This window comes from Nerophis ophidion, linkage group LG03 (assembly GCF_033978795.1).
Source record: "Nerophis ophidion isolate RoL-2023_Sa linkage group LG03, RoL_Noph_v1.0, whole genome shotgun sequence".
Taxonomy (NCBI): domain Eukaryota; kingdom Metazoa; phylum Chordata; class Actinopteri; order Syngnathiformes; family Syngnathidae; genus Nerophis; species Nerophis ophidion.
Genome location: NC_084613.1, coordinates 81,554,576 through 81,570,270, shown reverse-complemented (window position 1 = coordinate 81,570,270; position 15,695 = coordinate 81,554,576). Strand labels below are relative to the sequence as shown.

Here is a 15,695-nt window from a genome sequence, read left to right as displayed (position 1 = left end):
CGCTACCAACAAACCCCGCCCCAACTCAAACCCGCCGCCCAAAAGAGCCGTTCAATTTGTATTTTTATTTTATTTGATATGCCATTGATGTTATTTTTATTATTATTATTTAAAACTCGATTATGCATATCACTATAAAGTTATATAAGCCTTGCTTGGTCAATATTCAATGCAAAACTTGTTTGGGTCCCTATTAAAGGATTACTTTGTTCAACCTCAGCCCGCGGCTTCATTCAGTTTTAAATTTTGGCCCGCTCTGTATTTGAGTTTGACACCCCTGGACTAGAAAAAAGAAAACAAACAAAAAAAGACGAGGGCAGTGGGAGCGATTCAGATGTTATTAGACACATTTACTAGGATAATTCTGGAAAATCCCTTATCTGCTTATTGTGTTACTAGTGTTTTAGTGAGATTATATGGTCGTACCTGAAAGTCGGAGGGGTGTGGCCACGGGTGTGGTGACCGCCAGTGTCTCCGAGGGAAGCCACGTTTCTCGACAAGGCAAGGAAGCCGGGCTGAGATTTTTTTCCCCCCTCCACGGTGTAGGCATCCGACGGCCGGTGGGAGGAGGCAAGAGAGTCCGCAGCTGCAGGAGTAACGACGCAAACTCTCCGCTCACGTCTACGGTAAGAGCCGAATGTAAACAAGGAAACACCGGCTGTGTTTGTGTTGCTAAAGGCGGCCGCAATACACCACTTCCCACTTACATCTTTCTTCTTTGACGTCTCCATTATTAATTGAACAAATTGCAAAAGATTCAGCAACACAGATGTCCAGAATACTGTGTAATTATGCGATTAAAGCAGACGACTTATAGCTGGGATCGGTGCTGGATCAAAATGTCCGCTACAATCCGTGACGTCACGCGCACACGTCATCATGCTGCGACGTTTTCAACTGGACACTTCGCGGGAAATTTAAAATTGCAATTTAGTAAACTAACCCGGCCGTATTGGCATGTGTTCAATGTTGATATTTCATCATTGATATATAAACTATCAGACTGTGTGGTCGATAGTAGTGGGTTTCAGTAGGCCTTTAAATATTTGCCTAACTTGGACAAGAATTAGACACACTTTTCCTCACTATAATGTCTGACATTACTGCTGCCATCATAAATATATCCTTCATATGTCTGTCCGGTTAAGCACCCTTTAGTTTCGTCATTGACATTTTACAAGCTAGTAAAATGTAAAAATGTAAATATGTAAAAAAAAAAAAACAACCAAAAAAAAAAAAAGAAAGTCCATTGCTCATTTTGTTATTTTTTTACCCCATTTTTTTTATCCTCCACTGTTTTCATTTTGTTCCAATGGCTGTTAAGGCTACAGCACTGTATTGGATTAGGCTTGCTCTTGTTTTTTTTTTTTGCATATTTGAAATAAAAGTACATCAAATCAAAAAGACTTTATCTATTCTGTTAATTCTACATTTGGAAAAACTGCCAGTACAAGACGCCTAAACATCTACTAAACATGTGATTTTAACTGAATGGAAAAAGACTGAAAATAAGCCGGGGGTTTAGGGCGGTGTCCTGGATGATTGAGAGAGTTGGCATAAATACATATCCCATTAATCCAAATGAATCACTATGTCTGTTTCTATGTTATTCAGTCACTACAGTATTTATGTTCACATCCACAGGAACCACCTGGGTAAGCCTTCTCTATACATTATTTACAACCTTACTAGTGTTCACTTAACAGCCACAGATGGTTCATCATCTTATTGACATTATTTACACATTACTTTTGTCTGTTTCAGTCACTATGTTGTTTCGTCACTGCAGTAGCTATGTTCACATCCACAGGAACCACATGGGTTAGTCTACTCTAAACAGTACTTACAACCTTACTAGCGTTTACTTTACAGCCACAGATGGTTCATTTACTTATAAACATTATTTACACATTACTTTGTCGGTTTCAGTCACTATGTTATTTAGTCACTACAACTTGTGTTCACATCCACAGGAACCACATGGGTTAGTTTACTCTAAACAGTATTTACAACCTTACTAGTGTTTACTTTACAGCCAGAGATGGTTCATTTACTTATAGACATTATTCACACATTACTTTGTCGGTTTCAGTCACTATGTTGTTTCGTCACTACAGTAGCTATGTTCACATCCACAGGAACCACATGGGTTAGTCTACTCTAAACAGTACTTACAACCTTACTATTGTTTACTTTACAGCCAGAGATGGTTCATTTACTTATAGACATTATTTACGCATTACTTTGTCGGTTTCAGTCACTATGTTATTTAGTCACTACAACTTGTGTTCACATCCACAGGAACAACATGGGTTAGCCTACTCTATACGGTATTCACAAACTTACTCGTGTTCACTTCACAGCCACAGATGGTTCACCTACTTATTGATATTATATACACATTACTTTTGTCTGTTTCAGTCACTATGTTATTTAGTCACTACAACTTGTGTCCACATCCACAGGAACCACATGGGTTAGCCTACTCTATACGGTATTCACAAACTTACTCGTGTTCACTTCACAGCCACAGATGGTTAACCTACTTATTGATATTATATACACATTACTTTTGTCTGTTTCAGTCACTATGTTATTTAGTCACTACAATTTGTGTTCACATCCACAGGAACAACATGGGTTAGCCTACTCTATACAGTATTTACAACCTTTCTATTGTTCACTTCACAGCCACAGATGGTTCATCTACTTATTGACATTATATACACATGACTTTTGTCTGTTTTAGTCAATGTTATTTAGTCACTACAACTTGTGTTCACATCCACAGGAACCACATGGGTTAGCCTATTCTATACAGTATTTACAACCTTACTCGTGTTCACTTCACAACCACATATGGTTCATCTACTTATTAACATTATATACACATTACTTTTGTCTGTTTTAGTCACTATGTTATTTAGTCACTACAACTTGTGTTCACATCCACAGGAACCACATGGGTAAGCCTTCTCTATACAGTATTTACAACCTTACTAGTGTTCACTTAACAGCCACAGATGGTTCATCTTCTTATTGACATTATTTACACGTTACTTTTGTCTGTTTCAGTCACTATGTTGTTTCGTCACTACAGTAGCTATGTTCACATCCACAGGAACCACATGGGTTAGTCTACTCTAAACAGTATTTACAACCTTACTACTGTTTACTTTACAGCCACAGATGGTTCATTTACTTATTGACATTATTTACACGTTACTTTTGTCTGTTTCAGTCACTATGTTGTTTCGTCACTACAGTAGCTATGTTCACATCCACAGGAACCACATGGGTTAGTCTACTCTAAACAGTACTTACAACCTTACTATTGTTTACTTTACAGCCAGAGATGGTTCATTTACTTATAGACATTATCTACGCATTACTTTGTCGGTTTCAGTCACTATGTTATTTAGTCACTACAACTTGTGTTCACATCCACAGGAACCACATGGGTTAGCCTACTCGATACAGTATTTACAACCTTTCTAGTGTTCACTTAACAGCCACAGATGGTTCATCTTCTTATTGACATTATTTACACATTACTTTTGTCTGTTTCAGTCACTATGTTGTTTCGTCACTACAGTAGCTATGTTCACATCCACAGGAACCACATGGGTTAGTCTACTCTAAACAGTACTTACAACCTTACTAGTGTTTACTTTACAGACACAGATGGTTCATTTACTTATAAACATTATTTACACATTACTTTGTCGGTTTCAGTCACTATGTTATTTAGTCACTACAACTTGTGTTCACATCCACAGGAACCACATGGGTTAGTCTACTCCAAACAGTATTTACAACCTTACTAGTGTTTACTTTACAGCCAGAGATGGTTCATTTACTTATAGACATTATTCACACATTACTTTGTCGGTTTCAGTCACTATGTTGTTTCGTCACTACAGTAGCTATGTTCACATCCACAGGAACCACATGGGTTAGTCTACTCTAAACAGTACTTACAACCTTACTATTGTTTACTTTACAGCCAGAGATGGTTCATTTACTTATAGACATTATTTACGCATTACTTTGTCGGTTTCAGTCACTATGTTATTTAGTCACTACAACTTGTGTTCACATCCACAGGAACCACATGGGTTAGCCTACTCGATACAGTATTTACAACCTTTCTAGTGTTCACTTAACAGCCACAGATGGTTCATCTTCTTATTGACATTATTTACACGTTACTTTTGTCTGTTTCAGTCACTATGTTGTTTCGTCACTACAGTAGTTATGTTCACATCCACAGGAACCACGTGGGTTAGTCTACTCTAAACAGTATTTACAACCTTACTAGTGTTCACTTCACAGCCACAGATGGTTCATCTACTTATTGACATTATTGACACATTACTTTTGTCTGTTTCAGTCACTATGTTGTTTCGTCACTACAGTAGCTATGTTCACATCCACAGGAACCACATGGGTTAGTCGACTCTAAACAGTACTTACAACCTTACTAGTGTTTACTTTACAGCCACAGATGGTTCATTTACTTATAAACTTTATTTACGCATTACTTTGTCGGTTTCAGTCACTATGTTATTCAGTCACTACAACTTGTGTTCACATCCACAGGAACCACATGGGTTAGTCTACTCTAAACAGTATTTACAACCTTACTAGTGTTTACTTTACAGCCAGAGATGGTTCATTTACTTATAGACATTATTTACACATTACTTTGTCGGTTTCAGTCACTATGTTGTTTCGTCACTACAGCAGCTATGTTCACATCCACGGGAACCACATGGGTCAGTCTACTCTAAACAGTATTTACAACCTTACTAGTGTTTACTTTACAGCCACAGATGGTTCATTTACTTATAAACATTATTTACGCATTACTTTGTCGGTTTCAGTCACTATGTTATTTAGTCACTACAACTTGTGTTCACATCCACAGGAACCACATGGGTTAGCCTACTCTATACAGTATTTACAACCTTTCTAGTGTTCACTTCACAGCCACAGATGGTTCATCTTCTTATTGACATTATTTACACGTTACTTTTGTCTGTTTAAATCACTATGTTGTTTCGTCACTACAGTAGCTATGTTCACATCCACAGGAACCACATGGGTCAGTCTACTCTAAACAGTATTTACAACCTTACTAGTGTTTACTTTACAGCCACAGATGGTTCATTTACTTATAAACTTTATTTACGCATTACTTTGTCGGTTTCAGTCACTATGTTGTTTCGTCACTACAGAAGTTATGTTCACATCCACAGGAACCACATGGGTTAGCCTACTCTATACAGTATTTACAATGTTATTAGTTTTCACTTCGCAGCCACAGATGCTTCATCTACTTATTGACATTATTTACACGTTACTTTGTTTCAGTCACTATGTTGTTTCGTCACTACAGTAGCTATGTTCACATCCACAGGAACCACATGGGTTAGTCTACTCTAAACAGTATTTACAACCTTACTACTGTTTACTTTACAGCCACAGATGGTTCATTTACTTATTGACATTATTTACACGTTACTTTTGTCGGTTTCAGTCACTATGTTGTTTCGTCACTACAGTACCTATGTTCACATCCACAGGAACCACATGGGTTAGTCTACTCTAAACAGTACTTACAACCTTACTAGTGTTCACTTCACAGCCCCAGATGGTTCACCTACTTATTGACATTATATACACATTACTTTTGTCTGTTTCAGTCACTATGTTATTCAGTCACTACAACTTGTGTTCACATCCACAGGAACCACATGGGTTAGCCTACTCTATACAGTATTTACAACCTTTCTAGTGTCCACTTAACAGCCACAGATGGTTCACCTACATATTGACATTGTTTACACATTACTCTGCTTCATTTACACATTACTTTGGCAATTTTTGCTTTGATGCCTCTTGATTGGTCAGCTGCTGCATGCCGTCAATCATTGTCACGTCGGCAAAAAAAGCGGCGGTTGTACGCCTGGCACGAGTGTTGGACTTTACTCTATTGAATCGTGTCACATAATTTTTGGACTTTTTAAAAAAGATAGGGTTTTTTTTTATTTTATTGTTGTCAGATGACATTGTCCCCCTATTCCATGTCAGTCAATTGCCAAAGTGTACCTTTTCATGGACATATTTTGCAGTGGGACACAGCTTGATCCTTACCAAAGCACTGTGTATAAAGCTCTCTTCGCACAGGGCAGATTCCGGTCTCTATGGCACGCCGTTGCTGCAGCTTCCTGTCCAATAGTTCCTCAAGGTTAACCACGTCCGCTCGGGTGCACGGTGCACTGGACACCTGCTGCACCCACAGTTGGTTTCCCTCCATCCATTCCCTGCAGCGCACAAGAGTGAGATATTGCGTGTGGAATGGCTGCATATGCTATGGAAAGTGTGTACACAGTACCTGGGTGGGAAGATGAGGTTGAGTATGTCCTCATTTTGTTGCCTGGTGGCTTCCGCTGCGGATGACTTGGCTTTAGGAGGTGGCGGCACGGGGGAGTCAGCATGCGGCTGAGAGCTCACTTTAAAAGGTCGGCCCCCCTATGTGAATATATTTTTTTTAACAGTTAAACAGGGTTTTAAACCAGTTGGGGAAAACTACTGCATATTTTGTGGTGTTTTCTGCTCACTCCAGACTTGCTGTAGGAAATAAAAATCAGTCCAAAGACATGCACCTGGGGATAGGTTGATTGGCAACACTAAATTGGCCCTAGTGTGTGAATGTGAGTGTGAATGTTGTCTGTCTATCTGTGTTGGCCCTGCGATGAGGGGGCGACTTGTCCAGGGTGTACCCCGCCTTCCGCCCGATTGTAGCCGAGATAGGCGCCAGCGCCCCCCGCGACCCCAAAAGGGAATAAGCGGTAGAAAATGGATGGATGGATAAAAATCAGTTTTACCTTTAAAATTAATTGAAAAGGTTTGTGTTTATTTCTGTCATCTGCTGTACATTTTGAAAAGCATGCTGTTTTGTAACCTAAAGAGTCAGATTGCATTGTTTTTGTAGTTTTATTGAACTAGATTTCTACGTGTTACTGTATTGTAAGTAGGTTATAAATGATAAATGGGTTGTACTTGTATAGCGCTTTTCTACCTTCAAGGTACTCAAAGCGCTTTGACACTACTTCCACATTTACCCATTCACACACACATTCACACACTGATGGAGGGAGCTGCCATGCAAGGCGCCAACCAGCACCCATCAGGAGCAAGGGTGAAGTGTCTTGCTCAGGACACAACGGACGTGACGAGGTTGGTTCTAGGTGGGATTTGAACCAGTGACCCTCGGGTTGCGCACGGCCACTCTTCCACTGCGCCACGCCGTCCCTTAGGTTAGGTGGGTAAAACTTGTTTTTGTGTGTACTTCTCAGGCACTTTGCCACAAATTGTGTTTAAATGGGGCGGTTGGTAGAGCGGCCGTGCCAGCAACTTGACAGTTGCAGGTTCGATTCCCACTTCCGCCATCCTAGTCACTGCCGTTGTGTCCTTGGGCAAGACACTTTACCCACCTGCTCCCAGTGCCACCCACACTTGGTTAAATGTAACTTAAATATTGGGTTTCACTATGTAAAGTGAGTCACTAGAGAAAAGCGCTATATAAATATACTTCACTTCAAGTGAGTTACATAACCTATTTTTATGGACTTGCCTCTATGTGATGGTAAGTTCCTGTTATAAGCTGTTTATACAGCAGTGGTTCTCAACCTTTTTTCAGTGATGTACCCCCTGTGAACATTTTTTTTAAATCAAGTACCCCCTAATCAGAGCAAAGCATTTTTGGTTGAAAAAAAAAAGAAATAAAGAAGTAAAATACAGCACTATGTCATCAGTTTCTGATTTATTACATTGTATATCAGTGCAAAATATTGCTCATTTGTAGTGGTCTTTTTTTTTTACTATTTGGGAAAAAATATATAAAAATAACTAAAAACTTGTTGAATAAACAAGTGATTCAATTATAAATAAAGATTTCTACACATAGAAGTAATCATGTTGTTATTTTTAGAATAATTTAAAAAATGTTCATGTATCCTTTGGCATACCTTCAAGTACCCCCAGGGGTACGCGTACCCCCATTTGAGAACCACTGTTATAGAGCAGTGGTTCTCAAATGGGGGTACGTGTACCCCTGGGGGTACTTGAAGGTATGCCAAGGGGTACGTGAGATTTTTACAAAAATGTCTAAAAATAGCTACACTTCAAAAATCCTTGATAAATATATTTATTGAATAACACTTCAACAAAATAGGAATAAGTTCATAAACTGTGAAAAGAAATACAAAAATGCAATATTCAGTGTTGACAACTAGATTTTTGGTGGACATGTTCCATAAATATTGATGTTAAAGATTTCTTTTTTGTGAGGAAATGTTTAGAATGAAGTTGATGAATCCAGATGGATCTCTATTACAATCCCCAAAGAGGGCTCTTTAAGTTGATTACTTCTATGTGTAGAAATCTTTATTTATAATTGAATCACTTGTTTATTTTTCAACAATTTTTTAGTTATTTGTATATATTTTTTTCCAAATAGTTCAAGAAAGACCACTACAAATGAGCAATATTTTGCACTGTTATACAATTTAATAAATCAGAAACTGATGACATAGTGCTGTATTTTACTTCTTTACCTCTTTTTTCAAACAAAAATGCTTTGCTCTGATTAGGGGGTACTTGAATTAAAAAAAAATGTTCAGAGGGGGTACATTACTGAAAAAAGGTTGAGAACCACTGTTATTTGCCCTGAGCTTTTATTTTGAAGGCGCTAAGAGCGGAAGTGGTGACACGTTGTGGTGGAGCGCCATTTTGAAAACAAAATAAATAAAGTGGTCTTAGTCTTTATTCAACATAAATCAGAAGACAGCAGCAAGATGAAAGAAGTCTTCGTGTTTTCTGACAAGACGAAGCTCCGCCGTTGCAAGCTGCGGCTAACTGAGATGAAGCTAGCTGACTCTCCGAACTTTACGGTGATTTAACGTCTTTCTTTTGCGAGGCCTTGGTCTGCCGATGTAACTAAGGGTTTATATATGTCGCCTATACGGTATACAACGACAAAATAACAAACACGAAGGCACCAGTTTTACACGAGCGCCACTTTATTTCGTTCGTTTTCAAAAAGTCCGCTCCACCACAACGTGTCACCACTTCCGCTCGGTGCGCCTTCAAAATAAGAGCTCAAGGCAAATACTGTAAAACAGGGTTCACCAACCTTTTTGAAACCAAGAGCTACTTCTTGGGTACTGATTAATGCGAAGGGCTACCAGTTTGATACACGCTTAAATAAATTGCCAGAAATAGCCAATTTGCTCAATTTACCTTTAATAAATAAATCTATATATATATATAAAAAAAATGGGAATTTCTGTCTGTCATTCCGTCGTACATTTTTTTTCCTTTTACGGAAGGTTTTTTTGTAGAGAATACATGATGAAAAAAAAACTTAATTGAACGGGTTAAAAGAGGAGAAAACACGAAAAAAATTACAATTAAATTTTGAAACATAGTTTATCTTCAATTTCGACTCTTTAAAATTCAAAATTCAACCCCAAAAAAGAAGAGAAAAACTAGCTCATTCAAATATTTTTGAAAAAATTAAAAGAATAATTTATGGAACATCATTAGTAATTTTTCCTGATTAAAATTAATTTTAGAATGCTGATGACATGTTTTAAATAGGTTAAAATCCAATCTGCACTTTGTTAGAATATAAAACAAATTGGACCAAGCTATATTTCTAACTAAGACAAATCATTATTTCTTCTAGATTTTCCAGAACAAAAATTTCAAAACAAATGCTAAAGACTTTGAAATAAGATTCAAATTTGATTCTACTGATGTTCTTGATTAACCAGAATACTGTTTTTGAATTTTAATCATAATAAGTTTGAAGAAATATTTCACAAATATTCTTTTTCCAAAAAACAGAAGCTAAATGAAGAATTAAATTAAAATGTATTTATTGCTCTTTACAATAAAAAAAAAAAATGTACTTGAACATTGATTTCAATTGTCAGGAAAGAAGAGGAAGGAATTTAAAAGGTAAAAAGGTATATGTGTTTCAAAATCCTAAAATCATTTTTAAGGTTGTATTTTTCTCTCTAAAATTGTCTTTCTGAAAGTTATAAGAAGCAAAGTAAAACAAAAAAAAATGAATTTATTTAAACAAGTGAAGACCAAGTCTATAAATATTTTCTTGGATTTTCAAATTCTATTTGAGTTTTGTCTCTCTTAGAATTAAAAATGTCAAGCAAAGCGAGACCAGCTTGCTAGTAAATAAATACAATTAAAAAAATAGAGGCAGCTCACTGGTAAGTGCTGCTATTTGAGCTATTTTTAGAATACCACGTTGGTGACCTTCTGCTGTATAACAGCTTATAACAGGAACGTAACATCACAAAGAGGTTACAGTACCTACTGTATTTCCTTGAATTGCCGCCGGGGCGCGAATTAATTTAAAGACCTACTGAAAGCCACTACTATCGACCACGCAGTCTGATAGTTTATACATCAATGATGAAATATTAACATTGCAACACATGCCAATACGGCCTTTTTAGTTGACTAAATTACAATTTTAAATTTCCCGCGGAGTTTCTTGTTAAAAATGTCGCGGAACGATGACGCGTGTTTGTGACGTCTCGGGCTGGAGGGGACATATTAGCCCAGCACCACACACGGCTCAAAGTCGTCTCTTTTCATCTCATAATTACACAGTAATTTGGACATCTGTGTTGCTGAATCTTTTGCAATTTGTTCAATTAATAATGCAGACGTCAAAGAAGAATGCTGTTGGTGGAAAGCAGTGAATTGCAGCTGCCTTTAGCCACCGAAACACAGCCTGTGTTTCTTTGTTGTGAAGCTTTAACACAGAGCGGTCAAGCGAACATGTTTGTCTACGTCAACCAGCAAGTTTTTGGATGGGAAAATTGTGATATTAGGTCGGCTCTTACCGGAGACTTCAGTGGATTATGCGACTTCGTCCTGCAGCTCAAAAAGGCAGCTGTGATCTTGGCTCTTCCATTGGCTTCTCTGGGAGATACCGCCGTTCACCGCAGCCATCCGACTTTAAGGTATGACTTTACAATCTCACTAAAACACTATTAAAACAATAAGCAGATAAGGGATCTTCCAGGATTACTCTAGTAAATGTGTCTAATTACATCTGAAACGGTCCCACTGTTGCCGCTTTTTATTTTTTTTGTGTGCTTCACTCTAACTTTCCTCATCCACCAATCTTTCATTCTCCCTCAAATTAATGGGGAAATTGTCGCTTTCTTGGTCCGGATAGCTTTTGCTGCTGGAGGCCCACATTATAAACAATGTGAGGAGCCCTCACACCGGTGATGTCACGAGCAAATCGTCTGCTACTTCCGGTACTTCCAGGCTTTTTTATTAGCGACCAAAAGTTGCGAACTTTATCGTCGATGTTCTCTACTAAATCCTTTCAGCAAAAATATGGCAATATCGCGAATTGATCAAGTATGACACATAGAATGGACCTGCTATCCCCGTTTAAATAAGAAAATCAACCCACTACTACCCACCATGCAGTCTGATAGTTTATATATCAATGATGAAATATTAACATTGCAACACATGCCAGTACGGCCGGTTTAGTTTACTAAATTGCAATTTTAAATTTCCCGCGGAGTTTCTTGTTTAAAACGTCGAGGAATGATGACGCGTGCGCGTGATGTCACGGACTGTCAGGAAAAAATTAACCCAGCACCACTCGCGGCTAAAAGTAGTCTCTTTTCATCGCGCAATTAAACAGAATTCTGGACATCTGTGTTGCTGAATCTTTTGCAATTTGTTTAATTAATAATGGAGAAGTCAAAGTAGAAAGATGGCGTTGGGAAGCTTTAGCCTTTAGCCACTCAAACACACGGTGATTCCTTGTTTAAAATTCCTGGAGGTGAAGCTTTACTATGGATCAGAGCGGTCAAGCGAACATGGTTCCCGACCACTTGTCAACCGGCAGGTTTCGGTGAGAAAATTGTGGTAAAAAGTCGCCTCTTACCGGAGATCAGCTGAGCTTGCGCCGTCCATGCAGCTGCCGTCGACTTCCCTCAAACACTGGCGTCAAGTCACCCGTGTACACACCCCTCCGGCTATCAGGTACTATTTAATCTCACTAAAACACTAGCAACACAATAGAAAGATAAGGGATTTCCCAGAATTATCCTAGTAAATGTGTCTAAAAACACCTGAATCCGTCCCAATGAAATCGCCTTTTTTTTTTTACTTTATTTTTTTTTTTTCTAGTTCTTTTGCTATCAATATCATCATCCACAAATCTTTCATCCTCACTCAAATTAATGGGGAAATTGTCATTTTCTCGGTCCGAATAGCTCTTGCCGCTGGAGGCTCCCATTAAAAAAACAATGTGAGGACGTGAGGAGCCCTCACCCTTGTGACGTCATCGTCTGCGACAAGGCTTTTTTATTAGCGACCAAAAGTTGCGAACTTTATCGTGGATGTTCTCTACTAAATCCTTTCAGCAAAAATATGGCAATATCGAGAAATGATCAAGTATGACACATAGAATGGACCTGCTATCCCCGTTTAAATAAGAACATCTCATTTCAGTAGGCCTTTAAAACCTCTTCTCACTCCTGCGCTTACCAAAGGCACACGGTAAAAGTAAGCATGCGCTCATAATTTTAAAACCTCTTCTCACTTACCAAAGGTATGCAGTACAAATTTGAGTGTGATGTAAGCTTGGACCTTAAATCCTACTGAATAGCTCTTCATCTTCTTCCCTTTTATGCGATTTCAAATTACCGGTATTGGAGTCAGCCTCGTGCATTTTGAAAATGATGACAGGGGAAGTGTCACTCGTGACGTCACGAATTTGACCGGGCACCAGGGGGCGCTCCACAAACCACGTTAAACCCAGATTCCGATCTAACAAAGGTCTTAACTCATTCTCTTTCTATGCCACATCAATGTGGAATGCACTCCCAACAGGTATAAAAGTAAGTGCATCTCTATATTCCTTCAAAACCGATCTAAAACAACACCTCCAGGCAACTTCAACACTTTACTAATACCCTCCTCCATTCACATCCCATCTCCCCGGATTATAAACAACTCAAATGTACTTCTAATGTATATACTTGTTATTATGCTATGTGAACTCACTATGTTCTCTGCTGGCTGTACATATCCTACTAAATAAGACCTACACTGTTTCAATGTCCACATTTCTCTGTTGATGACTGAAGTACCCCGAAAGGGAATAAGCGGTAGGAAATGGATGGATGGATGGATGGAGTACGGATATCAACCAAAGCTCTTCATCCCACCCCCCGGATTGTAAATAATGTAATGTACATTCTATAATGATTAACTTGTGTGATGACTGTATTATGTTGATAGTATATATTTGTACCATGAATTGATTAACGTGGACCCCGACTTAAACAAGTTGAAAAACTTATTCGGGTTTTACCATTTAGTGGTCAATTGTACGGAATATGTACTGAACTGTGGGGACATATTAGCCCAGCACCACACACGGCTCAAAGTCGTCTCTTTTCATCGCATAATTACACAGTAATTTGGACATCTGTGTTGCTGAATCTTTTGCAATTTGTTCAATTAATAATGGAGACGTCAAAGAAGAATGCTGTTGGTGGAAAGCAGTGAATTGCAGCTGCCTTTAGCACCGAAACACAGCCGGTGTTTCTTTGTTTGTTGTGAAGCTTTAACACAGAGCGGTCAAGCGAACATGTTTGTCTACGTCAACCAGCAAGTTTTTGGATGGGAAAATTGTGATATTAGGTCGGCTCTTACCGGAGACTTCAGTGGATTATGCGACTTCCTCCTGCAGCTCAAAAAGGCAGCTGTGATCTTGGCTCTTCCATTGGCTTCTCTGAGAGACACTGCCGTTCACCGCAGCCATCCGACTTTCAGGTATGACTTTAAAACCTCACTAAAAAACTATTAAAACAATAGGCAGATAAGGGATCTACCAGAATTATCCCAGTAAATGCGTCTAATTACATCTGAAGCGGTCCCACTGCCGCCGCTTTTTTTTTGGTGCTTCACTCTAACTTTCCTCATCCACAAACCTTTCATTCTCGCTCAAATTAATGACTGTGCAATCTACTAACAAAAGTATCAATCAATCAATCAAAAAAAAAAAAAAGGCGCTAATTATTTTGGAAAGCGAGTTTGACCCGGCAGTAATTCAAGGCAGGCGCATACTATATGCCCTGCGGCAATTCAAGGAAATACGGTATATTCTTATTGGCGTATGGAGCCCAACTAAACATAAAGTCAACTCACCTTTGAAGATTTCTTGTCTGTGGTTTTGCTGATTAAAACTGGGGTCTCATATTTGAGGAGCGTCTCGGGGGGTTCGAACATGGTGCCCTAAAAGCATCAATGGTACACCTAAAAACATCAGTCATACATCTAAAAAAAAAAAAAATCAATAATACATTTCAAGCGGAAGGTCCAGCAACGAGTTGGTTCCGACTTCGTAACTCAAAGAGAAAATGTCCATGAAAAAAGTCTCATTTTGGCCAGCGTCCACTCGTCTAAAGGCGTCAGTCACCCTTGCCGCCCGCTCGAGAGTGAAGTGTTTGAAATATGAGATCATACAAAGCGGCAGTGACCGTGACGTCATTACTAACCGACGACGTCATTACTAATCGACCGCGTCATCGGACGCGACGAAGCGTTGCCCCCCCTCCCGCCAAACCGAGCTTCTTCCAGCTGTTAGCAATGTTGATAACCTTATGGCGGGCTTTCTCCTGCAAGCCCAACACAAGTCTGAAAATAAAGATGATAAAGACGCCACGGAGTGACGGTAACGGAGCACTTTGTGGTATTGACGCCGACATGTTTTGTCGTAGTTAGCCGCGCTAGCACACGTCATGCTAGCTAATGCAGCGCCTCGTGTGGTCGGAGCGCGCATTGCAGGCCAGCTTGGATCTTAACCATCCATTTACAAACCCCGTTTCCATATGAGTTGAGAAATGGTGTTAGATGTAAATATAAACGGAATACAATGATTTGCAAATCATTGTCAACCCATATTGTGAAGTGAAGTGAAGTGAATTATATTTATATAGCGCTTTTCATAGTGAAACCCAATATCTAAGTTACATTTAAACCAGTGTGGGTGGCACTGGGAGCAGGTGGGTAAAGTGTCTTGCCCAAGGACACAACGGCAGTGACTAGGATGGCGGAAGCGGGAATCGAAACTGCAACCCTCAAGTTGCTGGCACGGCCACTCTACCAACCGAGCTATACATATTGATGACACCCAACTCTACATGCCCCTAAAGCTGACCAACACGCCGGATTGTAGTCAGCTGGAAGCGTGTCTTAATGAAATTAAACAATGGATGTCCGCTAACTTTTTGCAACTCAACGCCAAAAAAACGGAAATGCTGATTATCGGTCCTGCTAGACACCGAACTCTATTTAATAATACAACTCTAACATTTGACAACCAAACAATTAAACAAGGCGACACGGTAAAGAATCTGGGTATTATCTTCCACCCAACTCTCTCCTTTGAGTCACACATTAAAAGCGTTACTAAAACGGCCTTCTTTCATCTCCGTAATATCGCTAAAATTCGCTCCATTCTGTCCACTAAAGACGCTGAGATCATTATCCATGCGTTTGTTACGCCTCGTCTCGATTACTGTAACGTATTATTTTCGGGTCTCCCCATGTCTAGC

At 39.1% G+C, this 15,695-nt stretch overlaps 1 protein-coding gene across 1 annotated transcript; it reads right to left on the bottom strand.

The window, feature by feature from the left end:
• Positions 1 to 5,468: 5,468 nt before the first annotated feature.
• On the bottom strand, positions 5,469 to 14,651 carry LOC133548825 (axonemal dynein light intermediate polypeptide 1-like). Its single transcript, XM_061893759.1, has 4 exons — positions 14,442 to 14,651; positions 14,287 to 14,373; positions 6,401 to 6,537; positions 5,469 to 6,329 (listed from the first exon to the last, which is right to left on the bottom strand). The coding sequence occupies exons 2-4, from the start codon at positions 14,365 to 14,367 to the stop codon at positions 6,119 to 6,121; spliced, it is 429 nt and encodes a 142-aa protein (XP_061749743.1). The 5' UTR covers positions 14,368 to 14,373; positions 14,442 to 14,651; the 3' UTR covers positions 5,469 to 6,118.
• Between the last annotated feature and the right edge of the window lie 1,044 nt (positions 14,652 to 15,695).

Bases quoted from the DNA above. Each gene is read 5' to 3' on its own strand.
- LOC133548825 (XM_061893759.1), bottom strand. From the start codon at position 14,367: ATGTTCGAACCCCCCGAGACGCTCCTCAAATATGAGACCCCAGTTTTA. The intron at 6,538-14,286 runs GTGAGTTGACTT...ATATTCACATAG, and splicing joins CAGACAAGAAATCTTCAAAG to GGGGGCCGACCTTTTAAAGT. The intron at 6,330-6,400 runs GTACTGTGTACA...TGTGCGCTGCAG, and splicing joins AACCTCATCTTCCCACCCAG to GGAATGGATGGAGGGAAACC.